This window comes from Pyrgilauda ruficollis, unplaced genomic scaffold (assembly GCF_017590135.1).
Source record: "Pyrgilauda ruficollis isolate IOZ18807 unplaced genomic scaffold, ASM1759013v1 scaffold2, whole genome shotgun sequence".
NCBI classification, from domain to species: domain Eukaryota; kingdom Metazoa; phylum Chordata; class Aves; order Passeriformes; family Passeridae; genus Pyrgilauda; species Pyrgilauda ruficollis.
In genome coordinates, this window is record NW_024519206.1 from 15,575,460 (window position 1) to 15,589,986 (window position 14,527).

A 14,527-nucleotide genomic window follows, 5' to 3' on the forward strand; every position below is an offset into this window, starting at 1 on the left:
TTAGTTCTTACTAATATTCTGTATAATAAGGCAGTTTATTAGCAAAATAATTATGACATTTCCACTTGTGTTTAAATACTTTCCTTGGTTTTTGAAAAAATCCAAATTATAATTTGTTCTTTCAAGATTGTTCAAGCCTGACTTTTTATTTTGTTGAAAAGCTTCTTTATGGAACACTAATTTTTCTTCCAATAGAATGATTTGGCCTGTGCTTGGAGAAGAAAAGACACTTCCTGATGTGATGATGGTTTTACATTTAATTTACAAGGTTTTTAAACTTATCTTCTTGGGAAAGTTTTCATATGTCCATACAACAGGGACCATAAGTTTTTCCCCTTTCATTTCTGTTTGGCTGCATTACCCTTCAGATTCCAGGCTACTGCTGGAATGCCAGCTGCCCCTTAGGGGTGGGATGTTGTCCGTGTGGACAGTGGATGTGTCTCTGGTAGCCTGTTACATCTCTAGGCATGCCTCATTGCAGCAGTACAGTTCTGGGCCCAAACCATCAACATAACATGCCACTTCCAGAAACCTGTTAGTTTTCAAAATTTTGCCTCTGGGTCTGCTTTATTAGCTTTTTTCACTCTCTTATTTGTTAGGATGTCCACATTATTCTAAAGAACATGGAACATTCCTCTTATAAAGTGCCTTGGTCCTCCAGACATCTCATGCCTAAAATAATTAGGAGGAAAGCTGCTGTTTTGCATTGATCTGTGCTGTTGATCTTCTCCGAGAATAATTACATACAGCTTTGGAACTGCATCTTAGGATTGCCTGCCTACCATTAAAAACACCAATCAGGACTTTTACTCTCCCTGTTGCAAGGAAATTTAGAAATAGCCTCCACAGTCTGCAGTCTCATGAAGAATGTTTGTTTGTATGTGTATATCAAAGGCAGTGAAAATGCTACCTGGACATAAAAAGAATTTTGAATGTTGACAGTTGGTATTATGTACCAATTTTCTTGAGTGCTGGTATTGGCCAGTACTAGACATCACGCTTTTCAGGATCTGTCCTTCTAGAAGTGAAATTTTGCATGGGATCTGAGCTTTTATTTAAAAAACTGGAGTATGTGCCTGTAGCTGCTAAGACCATATCACCTGACACGCTACCAGTAGCTTGTTTGCAGTCACTCTGGAAAATATGACCAGTCCCTCTATGCAAAGCTTTGTGACCTCCTGACTTGTGAGTAATCACTGCTGCTGATTGAACAGCTTGCTTTGATCAGGAAGAGCCACTAGTTCCTAAATTATAAGAAGGGCTTAAGTTGGATTTAATAATTAGTTTGAAATTATTTTCATATTATGCTGGAATCTGCCCATGGTGCTGTTGTACACTGTATTCCTCTTAACATTTCTAAGCTCATTTGAAAGTCTGGTTTTATCTTTTTCCCTTCTTTGAGAGGAAATACTATGTATGAAGGAGGGAAGGTCCTTAAAAATATAAATATGTCAATTTTATTATTTCCAAAGAAAATATTCTCTCAGACTGGCAGTCTGCATGGCTGTGCATTTGTTTACTCCAAGTTATGAAATTTTGAAAGACACATATTCAGGACATACAAAGCTTAGATAAGTATCTAAGTGGGTATCAAGAGCACCAAAGCAAATTGCTTATAATTTGAGGTAATAAGATTGCAGAGTAAAACAGAGTTTACCCAGGAGTGGGAAAAGCCTTTCCCTAGCATTTGCAAAGAGAGTAGAATTTTGGTTCTGAAGAGTGGCATCATTCTGACATCCTCCAGAGAAAATCTTTCATGAGAGTATCTTTGTTTGATACCTAAGCAGCTCCTGCAGATAGCTATATGGAGACTTTGAAGTGAGTGAGTTTCTAGTTTCTAAAATTTTGGAATATGAACATGTATGTACATAAAAATGCATGCATTCAATATGTGCCTTGAATTTTTTGACCAGCTGTGCTGAAGCATTTCAGAAGTTCCAGCTGTTGAAAATTTATAGCCAGTTCTCAAACCTTCTTCCAGAAAATTTCCTTCTCTGCCTCTGCTCCTGTCTTCCCAAGAGCTGTGCAGCTTGTGATCAATAGAGGAAGCAGTGACTCGTTTTCTTCTAGATTTGTACCAAAATAGCTGAGAGACTTAGAGCTTCATTTGCAGAATCAGTGCTTGGTCAGGTAGCTCAGCCCCGTTTCCAGTTTCATGGAAAAGGACTGTAAGGTTAGGAAGTGAGAATGTTTCTGTTCATCACAGTTTTGCATTAATCTTCTGGGTGACTTTAGACCAAATAAATTATTTTTTGTTTTCTCTGCTGCTTTATTACAGATCATTAAAAAGCTCATAGAAAGGAAGCAAGCTCAGATACGAAAAGTCTATCCCGGCCTTTCTTGCTTCAAAGATGGAGTACGGCAGATTCCTATAGAAAGCATTCCTGGAATTAGTATGTATCAATCTCTTTTAATGTAGAACAGAAGCAGAATAGACCAAGAAAGGTCTGAGACTAGAAATACTAATGCAGTCACATAGTTCTTTTTGATTAGAATGTAATTGTTTTAGTTTGCTGATTTGATTTCTGTGAAGATTATTGTGTTTCCATTACAACTGCTGTCTTTGAGATTTCCCCAAGGCATCCCAGGCTGATCCTCTTTTATGTACGTGTGTATAATTTTACTTATATGTGATCCCTCTTTGATTTGTATCACAGTGTAGGCAGCAGTTTCCCTCTGGCACCATTTTAATGCACTGAACTCCTGAGCAGCAATGATTTCTGTTCTAGGCATGAATGTACAGGACAAAACAGAATTAAAAATAATTAAGTATCATATTTTGGGGGACTTTTTTTTGGCTATGCTTTTCTGCAATTTATTCTTTGTCCCTGGGGAATCAAATTGTATAACTTTGTCATGATTATTCTTTACAGGGTTGGGTTGCAGTAAAATATGTATTGAATTATTGAAAAGAAATGTGTTTCATATAGAAATATTTTAGAATCTTTCAGCAGTCTGGTGGAAGAGTCATGTAGGAAATTGAATGGAGCTGCGGGCTACATGGTTATTTTATTTATTAGGAGTAGCTTTTATTAAAACAAACCCATTTTACTGCAGTAGTGCTGAAATGGCTTTTCTTCTTTGAGTTGCAATAACTCAGTTAATGTTTTGACCTACTGTAGTTCCCATATAATATCTCATGTTGTTGGTATACAGGAGAGACTGGCTGGAAACCAAGCGGAAAAGAAAGAGGGTAAGTGCTACACGAAGCAAAATGTTGAAGCAGTTGGGATATTCCTTTGAGAAAAGTCTTTAGACAATGTCACTTGATATTTCCTTCCATCCACTGGAAAACAAATAATCTACAAGAGATGAGTTCTTAAGTGGCTTTTTGGTGGTATTTTTTATTTTATTTTTTATTATGGGCAAGTGTGGTTTGGGTAGTGGGTTTCTTTTCTGAGGATTTTTGTTTAGGTTTGTTTGCTTGTTTTAAATTTTATTTCTTCCACAAAATGCTTGAAACTTTGGAGTTGCTTTTAAGTAAGATGCAAGTTGTAGGAACAAAGATAAGGGACCCAAACTAATCTTTTTGTATTTATATTTTCCTTCAAGTAAGGAGTCCAAGGATCCAGATCAACTTTACAGCACGTTAAAAACGATCCTGCAGCAAGTCAAGGTGAGTGCTACCTCTAGTTTACTTTGTGTAAAAATTTTTAAATTATTTCCAATATCTAGTTTCCATATTAGATACCTTACTTTTTTCTTTACCAAAGAGCCATCAAAGCGCTTGGCCCTTCATGGAACCCGTGAAGAGAACAGAAGCTCCTGGATATTATGAAGTTATAAGGTTTCCCATGGGTAATGCCATTAACATTTTTTAAGTAGAGTTTGAAAATCATTATAGCTGCAGACATAGCAGATAAATTTTAATCTGATTGTTTTATGGTAAAAGATATATGTTACTTGCAGCTGAATACCTTGCAGCTCTGAAGTGTCAAGAGTGTGATGCTATCATTTGAAATTGATGAGTGCTCTGTGACCTTTGTGAAACGTGTGGTGTACGTGTCTGAAATCTTAGTGTGCCCTAGAGAACTCAAACAAGCTCTTAAATGGTGCAGTCAGCTAGAAGCTTTCAGGACTCAGCTGGTGTAGGTGAGTTGTAGGGATACATTCCTGTGTGTGGCAGCTGGTCATTGCAGATCCTACTCATATGTTAAAAAAACTGAAGGCAAGGCAAACTTTCAGTAACACCTGAGCATTTGAGTTGCTCTGAAATACAGATTTAAGATTCCTAAATCATATAAAAAAAAAACATTTTCAAAGGTCACAGGGTTTTCTAACTAAGTCTTAACACTTTGCTCCAATCTAAGTTTAGGAAAATGCTTCATGCAACTAATTTTAAGCTTTTATCTTTATCTTTTAGATCTGCCACAGTTGTCTGAGGTGTTACATTTATTTATTTATTTATTTATTTATTTATTTATTTATTTTTACTTCTAAGTAACACAGCTATTGTTTATGTAGGATTGCTTGCAAAGGGAAGTATACAGCTGCTAATAATGTTTTTCTTTTGACTGCTTCTCTTATGACCCAGCTTTTGACTTCTGGCACATATAATTTCAATGGTAATTCAGTGATACTCTAAAAGAATGCTTGATTCATACTGCACCACGTTTAAAACTGAATTCTGGTATTCCTCACTCATTTATGCTTACCTCACCTCTATCATTCTGATTACAGTTTCTGAACCCTTTAATATTGTTAGAGAATGAAATACAGGTTCATGGCAGGCTACTAGCCATCAGTTTCTCAGAGAATAAAAGTATTTGTTCATGTTGCTTTGCATGGGCTCCAAGCCCATGTCTATCAATTTAGGTTAATTATTCTTTTATATTCAAATTACCGTTCCCAAATAGCAGATGTACATATACTTTATAAACCAGTTGCTGGCTTCCTATACGCCCAACACAAATTTATTTTCTACCAATGGAGAAAAAGAATGTGAGTCCCCTTCTTTGTCTGCTTTTCTGAGCAGATCTAGCTCAGAAATCTGTTTAATCTGAACAGTGGTTACAAAAAATTTACCTGAGTTGGCAAACTCAAAGTAGAAATGTTGTCTGTCCTTTCCTTGTTCAGATGCATTACACTAGAGATAGGGACAGCAGTTTTCTTTGAGGATTAAGCTGAAGTCTTTGGTTTAATTTTGCTTTGTTTTTTTCAGCTAAGGAACCCAGCATGACTAAACTGTGCCTTGATTTGTGATACATTCAGATTTCTTTCTGTTCTCCCTGCCAACATGCTGATACTGTAAAAAGTTGCTCAGACAAGATAGAACAATTTTCTTTATGTTTGTGTACAGACTAAATCGTACAGTTTTTGAGAGGTATAGTTGTAAATGTTTTTTACTACCTCCTAAGGTCAGTTCTCATGTATAAGGGTTTTTACCCCTGTTTTAAATGCACTTCAGAGCACTTAAAACTATATCAAGCAACTATATCACTCTTTGGGGTTTTTTCCCCTTTTCATCTGCCATTCAAAAGCTGGATGGAGCCAAACTTTCACTGTGCTTAGAGGAGAACAGCTTAACTCTCTAGCCAGGCAACATTTGCTTTAGGGTGAGCTGAACAGCTTTCTCAGCTGGGTGCTATAATTAGTCTATGGATATCTAGTTTAGGTATAGGCACCTGAATTTCAGACTTAATGGGAGCTGAATGAGCCTTTACTCTTGCAAAATATTGTGCAAGACTAGGGAGTGGCAAGTTCTGTACCATTGGAAAAATATTTGAGAGCATCCATTAAATCCCATCTTGTCAATTTAAAGGGTTTCCTCTCTTTTAATAAATTCAAATTTCCCTTAAAAAAACCAAACCCACCCCCCAAAACCCCCCAACCATTACCAAAACAAAAATACAACCATATTTTTTAAAGTTTAAAGTTAAAAACTTTAATTCCTTTGCATTGGAGGTCTTTGGTCTCTGGTGTCCTTGCAATACTCATTAAGTCTTCTGCATTTCCACTACTTCTGTGACAGTTTCATAAAGGTGCTGCTGATGTCTGGCTCAAGCATTGCTAAAAAACTAGTTAGAGCATCTGAGGTGAGAAAAGCCAAGGCATCCAGCACACCTCCCACTACTTCTATTCCTGTATTCACTCTTAAAACACTTGTAATGTAGACAGAATTTTTAAATGCCTGATGAGAATTACTGGGAAAAAGACTATGTGGCGAACACTGAGATGATTTACATATTTTATGGATGACTGATTTTAGTTTAAAGGAGAACACTTCTTAAAGAATGTTCTGTAAGTAAATGTTTTGCATGATGCTCTGAAAGCTGGGGAGATCAGTTCTCACATGGTTCTTAAAAAGTATATGCAACTATAAACTCTGAAGAGGTAATAAAAATGTATGTAGAGCGTAGAACAAATTTTATTTTTTCAAGGCTTCAAATCCTGCTTGTAGTGTAGACCAATGTATCTTCTCTGCTGTGTTTGCACAGCAGTAAGGATTTTCGTTTAACATATATGTTTTGTGATGTTTGAATTCTTTGCCCATACGCCCCAAAGGCCTCCTCCAGTGGAGCTGAGAAGAGGTTGTCTCAGGACAGTCAGAAGAGCATTAGGGACATCTACTAACCACAGGAAACTCAGAGCTCTAAGTATGAGAACAGAACAAAAAAGCTTTAATGTTTTAAAGAATTAAAAATGAATGCTACATAAATTCATCCTTACAGTGAGACATTGCTTAGTTCCAGCAGCTCAGTTGCTTTTGAAGCTAAAATACAGACCCTGTCTGAGATGAAGGCAATTTCCATTCCAAATCCTAGCTTTGCCAGTTCATGTTAAATGGCAAATCAGTCTGAAGGGACACTGCACACAAAACAAATTTGAATCCAACGCTGTTAATCTATTTTTCTTCTGTGCAGATCTCAAAACAATGAGTGAGCGACTCAAGAACAGGTACTACGTGTCTAAGAAATTATTCATGGCAGACTTGCAGCGAGTCTTTACAAACTGCAGAGAGTACAACCCCCCCGAGAGTGAATACTACAAATGTGCCAATATACTGGAGAAATTCTTCTACACAAAAATTAAAGAAGCTGGATTAATTGACAAGTGACACTGTCTTTTTTACTACCAAATAGTGTGCCTATGTTATGGACAGGGAAAGCCGTTCTATATCTGAGTTGTGGGACTTTTAAGAAACTTCTGTTTAATACTTAGCACTTTTAAAAACCCTTTTAGTTTTGCAAACATGTATTATACTGAAGTTACAAAAATTATTTTATTAAAATGCTTTATAATGTATTTAATTACGGAATATTTCTTTTGTGTGCCGATTACCTTATGTTCCTAATAATTTTATCAGCTACAGCCTCAGAAACCCCACAAACATGGGGGAAGTTGCACATGTTTGGGAAGATGAAGAAAATTCCCAGACAACAGATGTTATAGCTTACCTAATGTTATAGCTTACCTAATGCAGTACCTATTTGATAAAGTTGTATTATTTTTTCCAGTAAAAAAGAAAATTGTAAGGGAAAACAACAGGTGTGGGGGGGTTCTGAAACACTTGTTTCTTTGTAGAATCTTTTTATAAGACATTATTTTTTAAAAGAAACACTCAGCTGGTTGAGAAGCTGTGAGAGAAGAGCAGCCAGTTCTGAAAAAGGACTGCCTGTGATCTTTGATAGATGCAAGTTTTTCTATTCATTTTCAGTTTTGATAAATATTTTACCTGCAAATTGTAATCTCATAACCACTCTTAAAAAAGAAAAAAGAAAAAAAATCTGGCTAGATGCGCAATGTCATAGTGACTTGGCTTATGCAGGACATAAGTACCCAAAATAACTTTAGAGACTACTTCGCATCTACTAGACAATTTTAATTGGCTTAGTAGAGTTAAGGTTTTATGCACTTCATGATCCACTCTACTTACTACTCCTCACTGCAAAATTCTTTAGATTGTTCAGCAGAAATAGGACTATTGTACACAAAGGAAGAGAACATAGGACAGCTTTGAGCTTAGATACTTGGCTCCGTGGTAAACTGGATTTTCTACCAAGCTTTATTGTAAATGCATATTAACTGTGATTATTTAGACCCAGGAACATATTAACATTATACAACTCTTAGTATATCTTCAAAAGGAACACGCACTCATATATACATATAATATATATATACGTTTTGCTGCTTACACTACATTTAAGAGGTACACCTAAATCCTTAATGGAGATCAGTACAGGCCAAAAAGCTGTCCCTCGACATTTTCTAATTAGAGTTTGTAAATTATAATTGCTTTTGTGAAAAACAGATTAAACTTTCATTCTTGGTGTTTTATATTTACAGATGTTACACTGGTAAAATTCAAGTTATGAGACTGAGAAAACCAATCCTGTGCTGTGTCAAAGAATCTATTCCTGCAAAATGCCTGTGCAATTTTAGATTCAGCAAGGAGATGTCAGGAACTATCTAGAAGTAGTAAATGTGGTATCCAAGGTATTCAAAATGTTAATGCTGGACTTGCCATCGTGTTTTGTATGAATTTAGTCTGACCTACATTGGGATCTATAACAAAGGTACAGTGAGTACTTTTTCTTTAATAGCCAGAACAGGATACTATAAACCTGTTTTGTAGATTGGGCCTACAGATGCACCTGTTAAGCTTGGTAACCTGTGAATTTTTGTTATTTTCAGAGTAGATTTTCTTATCGTCTTTCAATCAGATTGTCTCTTCTATATTGAAATGTGTTTTCTAATTTAAGAATTAATATTTTCATAGATACTGTGCAATAAAGTTATGGTAGGATATGTGGTTTTGCAAATGCTTTAACAGCTGATGAACTTTACATTTGTCAAATTAATATATTGTACTGGTACAGAATAGTTTTAAATTATATATGTACAAAACCCTACTTATTTTGGTCTCTTTTTTTCATTACTTGGTACTTCATCACTTCAATTTTTCAAGCTTGCTCAATCCAGTAAGAAAAAACTAGCCAGACCCGCTACACCTGCCTTGGGTTGCTCTACAATCACCCTGTTCTTTTTCTCTCCCTGCTAAAACAGCTATTGCAGATTTGTTTAATGAAAGAGCAACTAAGGTTCACAGAATACCCTCAAAGATCATTAAGTGCACTTCTAATGTGAATGGCTGATACAGGGATAGTACCCACAACCTTGGCATTATTGGGATCAGGCTCTAACCAATATCATTCAACCACTCTACTTAAATTCCTCTAGTCCTAGAATTCCAGACTGAGATGGTGACACCTTGCAGCTAGAATTTTAGGATACAAAGGTAAAGCTAAGTTTCCATTCAAACATCCAAAGGCTGTGTTGTAAACACAGCTACTGCAGCTCAGTAGCTGCAGCTAGTATTATTATTGAGAGCCATGGAAGAAGTTACAAATAAAATAGTAATTAGTAGTTTTATTACTGAAAGGGAGAGATCTTGCACCTATTGAAGTGGGACAGGCAGTCTTACAAAACAAAGAAAGAGCGTGTAGTTTTTGTATTTTCCCATTAGGTGTTTAGAATGCAGCTTTCATTGGGGTATTCGCAAACCTATGAATACTTAAGTGTGTCTCAAGCAAAGTGAAAACAGTTTGAGTGGTGGACAGTTGATAACACTGTTTTCTGCTGTGCAGCCTAGTGTGGCACCAAATAGCACAAGCTCAAATGTGGCACCTCTTCCTCTGGGAAAGGCATTGGGCAAAGCAGGGACAAAATTATAATAAACTGTTACAAATGTCCCACAACAGTTGGGATCCAAGTGGAGCCCTCTGCATCAACCTTTACAAGAAATTTGCTTTGTTTCTGTGGTTGATGCTAACTTGCTCTCAATGCAGGACCAACAAAGCCTAAATCGCTGCTTTTGAGAGCTGCAGCTACAGAATCAAATTGCAGCTGCTGAGTTGCTTCTGAACAGTGCTTATGCCACCACATAAGATGGGGAGAGAGTACACAGGCCTGTAATGCCCACTGCTGGCATCAGTGCCCTTGGAGCAACTATGGAAACTGCCAAAAACCACTAATTTACTCAGACCTGTTCCAAAATACTAAGATGTTTATTATAAGATTCTACATGAAACTACCCATCACATAAGATCTGTACAAACACAGTTATTAAAAATACTTGCTACTCAAAACATTTTTAGTGCTTAAAGTTCGCCCATACAATGACATTCACCATCATATCCATCAGAGATTTATCATATACTCCCAGATCCATTCAAAAGGAGCTTGAATAGAATCACTTTAGTTATAAAAGTAATCATATTATTAAAAACAAGTCACTAGAAAAAATCCAGGCCCCCTTAATCTGATGTCTTTAATACTAGACACACAGCTATTTACATATTTATATAACATATTGTGCAACAAAATATTTCATCCAGGAAATTACTTTCTTCATGGCAGAAGCATGGTTTTGCTGAGAATCTCAAAGGCAACTAACCAATTTCTCATTGGATATTTTCATAGAATCTTACGAGAATGTCGCTTAGCATCTTTTTTCAGCTTGAAAATTGGAGAAGACAGGAACTTCGTATCTGTAAATGGATCTCCTCTCCTGAGTTTCCTGTTTGAAAAAAAAAAAAAAAAAGGCAAAACTGAGTTCTGTTCCCTACATCACTTAAAACAATAACTTTTAGCTAGTAAGCTCCATTTCGTACAAACTAGGATGTATTATTAACTCTAGAATTTGAGTTCTTCAAGCTCTTTTTCTAAGGTCTTGTTTTCAAGATCTAAATAAGCCTTTCAAATCCTGTATTGGATGGAATATCTTGACTTTATGTCAAACTGAAAAAACACCTACCCTACAATACTTGGTTCTTTGTAGTTCACAGTACCAGTACAGCTTCGCCGCGTGCGTTTTGGAGACCGAGGTCCTTCACCTTCAGGGACGATTTCTGCATCCCCCGTGCCGGGGAGCACTACAGCTATGTTGGTAACATCACAGAGATGCCCACGAGATGGCTCAGAAGGCTGCTCTGTGAAGAAATTAGGCACAGTTCAGTTCATCCAGGTAAGCAAGCTTTAAAGAAAATCTAACCATTCTTAAAACATTTCTTTTAGTTGCTAGTAAAAAAAAACCCCTAAAATAAAAAAGCCTAAATCTCCTAAACAATGTTATTCTTCAAGAAAACAAAACCAATTACAGAACACTTTCTGTACTTACTAATAGATTTATCACTTGATTTGTTTTCAGTCTCTTCTTCGTGACAGAGCTTCTGCTCATGCTGTGCCAAACATCTTTTAGACCTTGGCCGGATTGGTAACATAGGGCTCTCATCCACTGAACTTCGCCTTTTCTTTGGTTTACTCTTGTAAGGCTCATAGAGGCTGTCATCTGAGTCACCCGCAGTACTGCTTGACTCAATGGTATTGGTTTCAGCTGAGTCTTCTTCGTCCTCCACTTCAGTATCACTGTCATTCACCTTGTTTTGTCGAAAAGGTGTAAGGTGGACACTCTCTTCCAAATGAAAGTCATAAGCATCACTGATATCACCCAAGAAATTCTGTTTTTCTTTAGAAGCCTCTTTACCCAGTTTTCCTGGTCTTTGTTGGGAAGTAAGTGGCCATTCCCGTTTTCCTTTCTGGTGCTTTTCTTTCCTTCGTTGAGGGTTTTGTCTGCTTTTACACTCCGGTTGTTTAAGATCAGAATTACATTTTAATTTGAACTGTGCAGTTTCAGAAGTTTTCTGCCTCAACGCCAGCTCTGAATTGATCTTGCTTTCATTCAAGTGAGGAACAGCTGCATTTATATTTTCTGTAGCACACTTCTCTAGACTTTCCTCAAGCCTAATTTCATCCTGTTCAGAAAGTTCTTTTACTGAATCAGGTGCTTCTAAATGGTCCAAGAGTCCAGTACAAATTACATCAGGGTTCCTCATCGTTGAAAAGTGACGTCTGGTGGATACACTTTTTGGTAACACACTACCAAATCCAAACTTGACACTTGAAGAAACATTTTCCAGCTCTGGCTCTGTGTTGTTCAGATGAAAATCAGATGGCTGTCCTTGTAGTTGAAGAGAAAATGTCATATTAAAGGCAGACAGAAAAACCATGTTAAGATCTTGTGCAAAAATTCTGAACCTGTCAAAAATTCAGACTATTCTTTGGGTTTTCTCCAGATCTTCATAAACTAGAATTTGGCAATTGTGATAAGCTCTATTTAATATAGCTTTCATGTAGAAAGAAGTTAGGTAATATAACACTAGTATTTTCCTCTGAACTGTTCCTTTTGGAAAGTTATTTACAGATCATTTATTTTCCTGAGTATTTTGCTTTGATAGCAAGTTTTTATTGATTTCATAAATGCTAATAACTGTATAAGGGCAATTTTACTTGGTTGAACTGTTTGGTACATAATGAAACTGGATTGCAGCTATAGAGAAGGTAAAGCAGTTTCAAATTCCACCCCATTTTGCTGGACATCTTCATTCAAACATTTTACCAGCATTACTATTTCCCCTTTATGACAAGAAGCAGAAAGTTACTTAACAGTTCCTTCAAAAGCAGCAATTCTTTAAACTTGTACTCACACATTGTTTTCCTAATTCAAAAACAGAGCAATGTCTGATACTTTGATTTAGTTACCTTCACTTGGAATAATTTTGGTAAAGGAAATGTCACTGTCAGATTCCACACAGATCTTTGACACGGAATTTCTGTCACCACCAGCTTCCATCCCACTTGGAAGTACAGGACCATCTTCAAGAGCACACTTTAGAGGTCCTCTAGAGAAAATACCAAAGGTAGTATTTACTAAACAGCAATAGAGTTTAACACAAGGAACAGTTTTCATTACATGGGGTTGCTTCCTTTTTCCAGTCAGAAAATTAAACTTCCTGTAACAGATTTTCCAAACACAGACAGGCATTAATCAATGATACTTACATTGAATGTGCTGATTCTGTGACACTGCAACTGTTTCCAGGACCTGAAGAAAGCACTCTTTGATTCTGTCAATAAAATAAATCTTACTGTGATTAAATGGCTGAAACAAGCTTGCACCATCTCCAAATTTTAGACAACAGCCAAGTTACCCCAGGAAGTACCAAAGAGGCCCTTGACTCTCTTTCTGGGTAGCTAACACTAAGTGCTGTGGGTGTTAGCCAGCCACCTTCTCAGCCTCTGCACATCAGCACATTCATCCCCATCTCAATCCTACAGCAAGCAGACAGGAGAAGAAACTGTGCATAAAACCCCAGAAAATCAGGGTGCTCCAACCACCTCCTAGCAGAGCCTCAGTCCCACTTATAACTTACTGACACACTCCCACACTGTGCACCCCTGAGATACTGGGAACTGTAGGACTAGTCCTTCCTCTAAAAATCTAAAAATCTGTGTGCATCTCTGGCGGAAGAAGTGAAGAAGACCTGCTCCTCAAGAGGAAAAGGCACTTACTACGTCTGTGGAACACAAGTTCTTTGCTGGGCCAAGGAGAGTGACCGAGTCCAGTAAATTCTGAGAGACTTTGGAAATTATCTCATTCAAGGCTGACAGTCGGGTCTAATGGACAAAGGAAGGACAGTAACACTGTTACTATCATACTCTAGTACCAACTACAAACTCATCAGCATTATGAGATAACTAAAATCTGAAGCAACCTCTGTCAGGTGACTTCATATGTGATAAGCTCCCTACAAAATTCACAGAAGATAGACTTTAATTTTTATTAACTAAGAGTAAACATAAAATCTTTCTTACTTTAAGTAAATGAGAAAAAAATTTCATTACCACTTGTCAAGGTATCCAAAAAAGCATACCAAGTCAGGTGAAAAAAACCCCATTGAACATACTGAGTTAATGTTTTATGAAACATTTAAGATCATAAAAAAATATCTATCAATGGATTGGTACAGATTCTGATGTTCAGCTTCACCAGCTCATATAGTTGTTATTAAAAATACCTCCACATGTTGTTGTTCTTGCTGGAATCTATGATTTCTTTGCAACTCAAACATCTGAGCCTTTAAAATGTGATAATCTTTCCTTAGCTGAAGAATGGTAGCTTCAGCTTCCCTCAGCTTGAGCTTGTGTTCTTGCAAGGACAGAGCCAGATCTCTGTTGTTTGCTTGAATGATCTTCATTTTGTTGGAGTTGTTGGCTGCAAGGCAACAGCGAGTGTTTCAAATGGGATTGAAAAGAAAACAAACAAAAGAAAACAAACATTATAAATCCTAAGATATTTAAGCATCTTACTTGCTCTTTTGGCCTTTACGGTGGAGAACTGGGTAGTTTTACCCAGCCTTGACCATTTCTGAGTTCTTTTCTCTCTCATACGCTGTTTTATATCACTCAGACTGTCTTTGAAGGACTTCCTCGAGGTTTCTGCCATCTTCTCCCTTTAAAAGTAGGAAGTGTGAGGAACCCACGAAGCTGGGGCTGCACCACGCGCCCTCAACGCCTAAAGAGAAGGCACAGGTACAGACGAGTAAAGCTCGGGGCAGGTTTAAGCGGAGGTACACACACAGCCAAGACCCACAGCTAGGAAAAGACAGGCAGCTCTGGCCGTTCTCACCGCAGCTGCTGCAGCGAGGCCGCAGTCCCGACCGCGCGGTGCCTGAGCTGAAACGCT

General features: G+C 37.2%; 2 protein-coding genes across 2 annotated transcripts in view; one reads left to right on the plus strand and one right to left on the minus strand.

Moving 5' to 3' along the window:
* The window catches only part of KAT2B (lysine acetyltransferase 2B), a 41,472-nt gene extending 32,617 nt beyond the window's left edge, over positions 1–8,855 (plus strand). Inside the window, exons 15-19 of the mRNA XM_041466229.1 lie at positions 2,279–2,393; positions 3,157–3,193; positions 3,553–3,616; positions 3,714–3,798; positions 6,864–8,855. Of these exons, the coding sequence (XP_041322163.1) occupies positions 2,279–2,393; positions 3,157–3,193; positions 3,553–3,616; positions 3,714–3,798; positions 6,864–7,057 (495 nt within the window). The 3' untranslated portion in view covers positions 7,058–8,855. The remainder of the gene's footprint in view (positions 1–2,278; positions 2,394–3,156; positions 3,194–3,552; positions 3,617–3,713; positions 3,799–6,863) is intronic.
* Positions 8,856–10,419: 1,564 nt separating this feature from the next.
* Positions 10,420–14,287, minus strand: SGO1 (shugoshin 1). Its single transcript, XM_041466230.1, has 8 exons — positions 14,152–14,287; positions 13,860–14,056; positions 13,354–13,458; positions 12,844–12,908; positions 12,544–12,683; positions 11,123–11,962; positions 10,760–10,934; positions 10,420–10,522 (listed from the first exon to the last, which is right to left on the minus strand). Exons 1-8 carry the CDS (start codon positions 14,285–14,287, stop codon positions 10,420–10,422), a joined length of 1,761 nt encoding a protein of 586 aa, XP_041322164.1.
* Between the last annotated feature and the right edge of the window lie 240 nt (positions 14,288–14,527).

Excerpts from the sequence above, each read along its gene's own strand:
- SGO1 (XM_041466230.1), bottom strand. The coding sequence starts at position 14,287 with ATGGCAGAAACCTCGAGGAAGTCCTTCAAAGACAGTCTGAGTGATATA. Across the intron at positions 14,057-14,151 it reads CGTAAAGGCCAAAAGAGCAA|CCAACAACTCCAACAAAATG; the intron begins GTAAGATGCTTA and ends GTTGCCTTGCAG. Across the intron at positions 10,523-10,759 it reads AAAGAACCAAGTATTGTAGG|GAAACTCAGGAGAGGAGATC; the intron begins GTAGGTGTTTTT and ends TTTTTCAAACAG.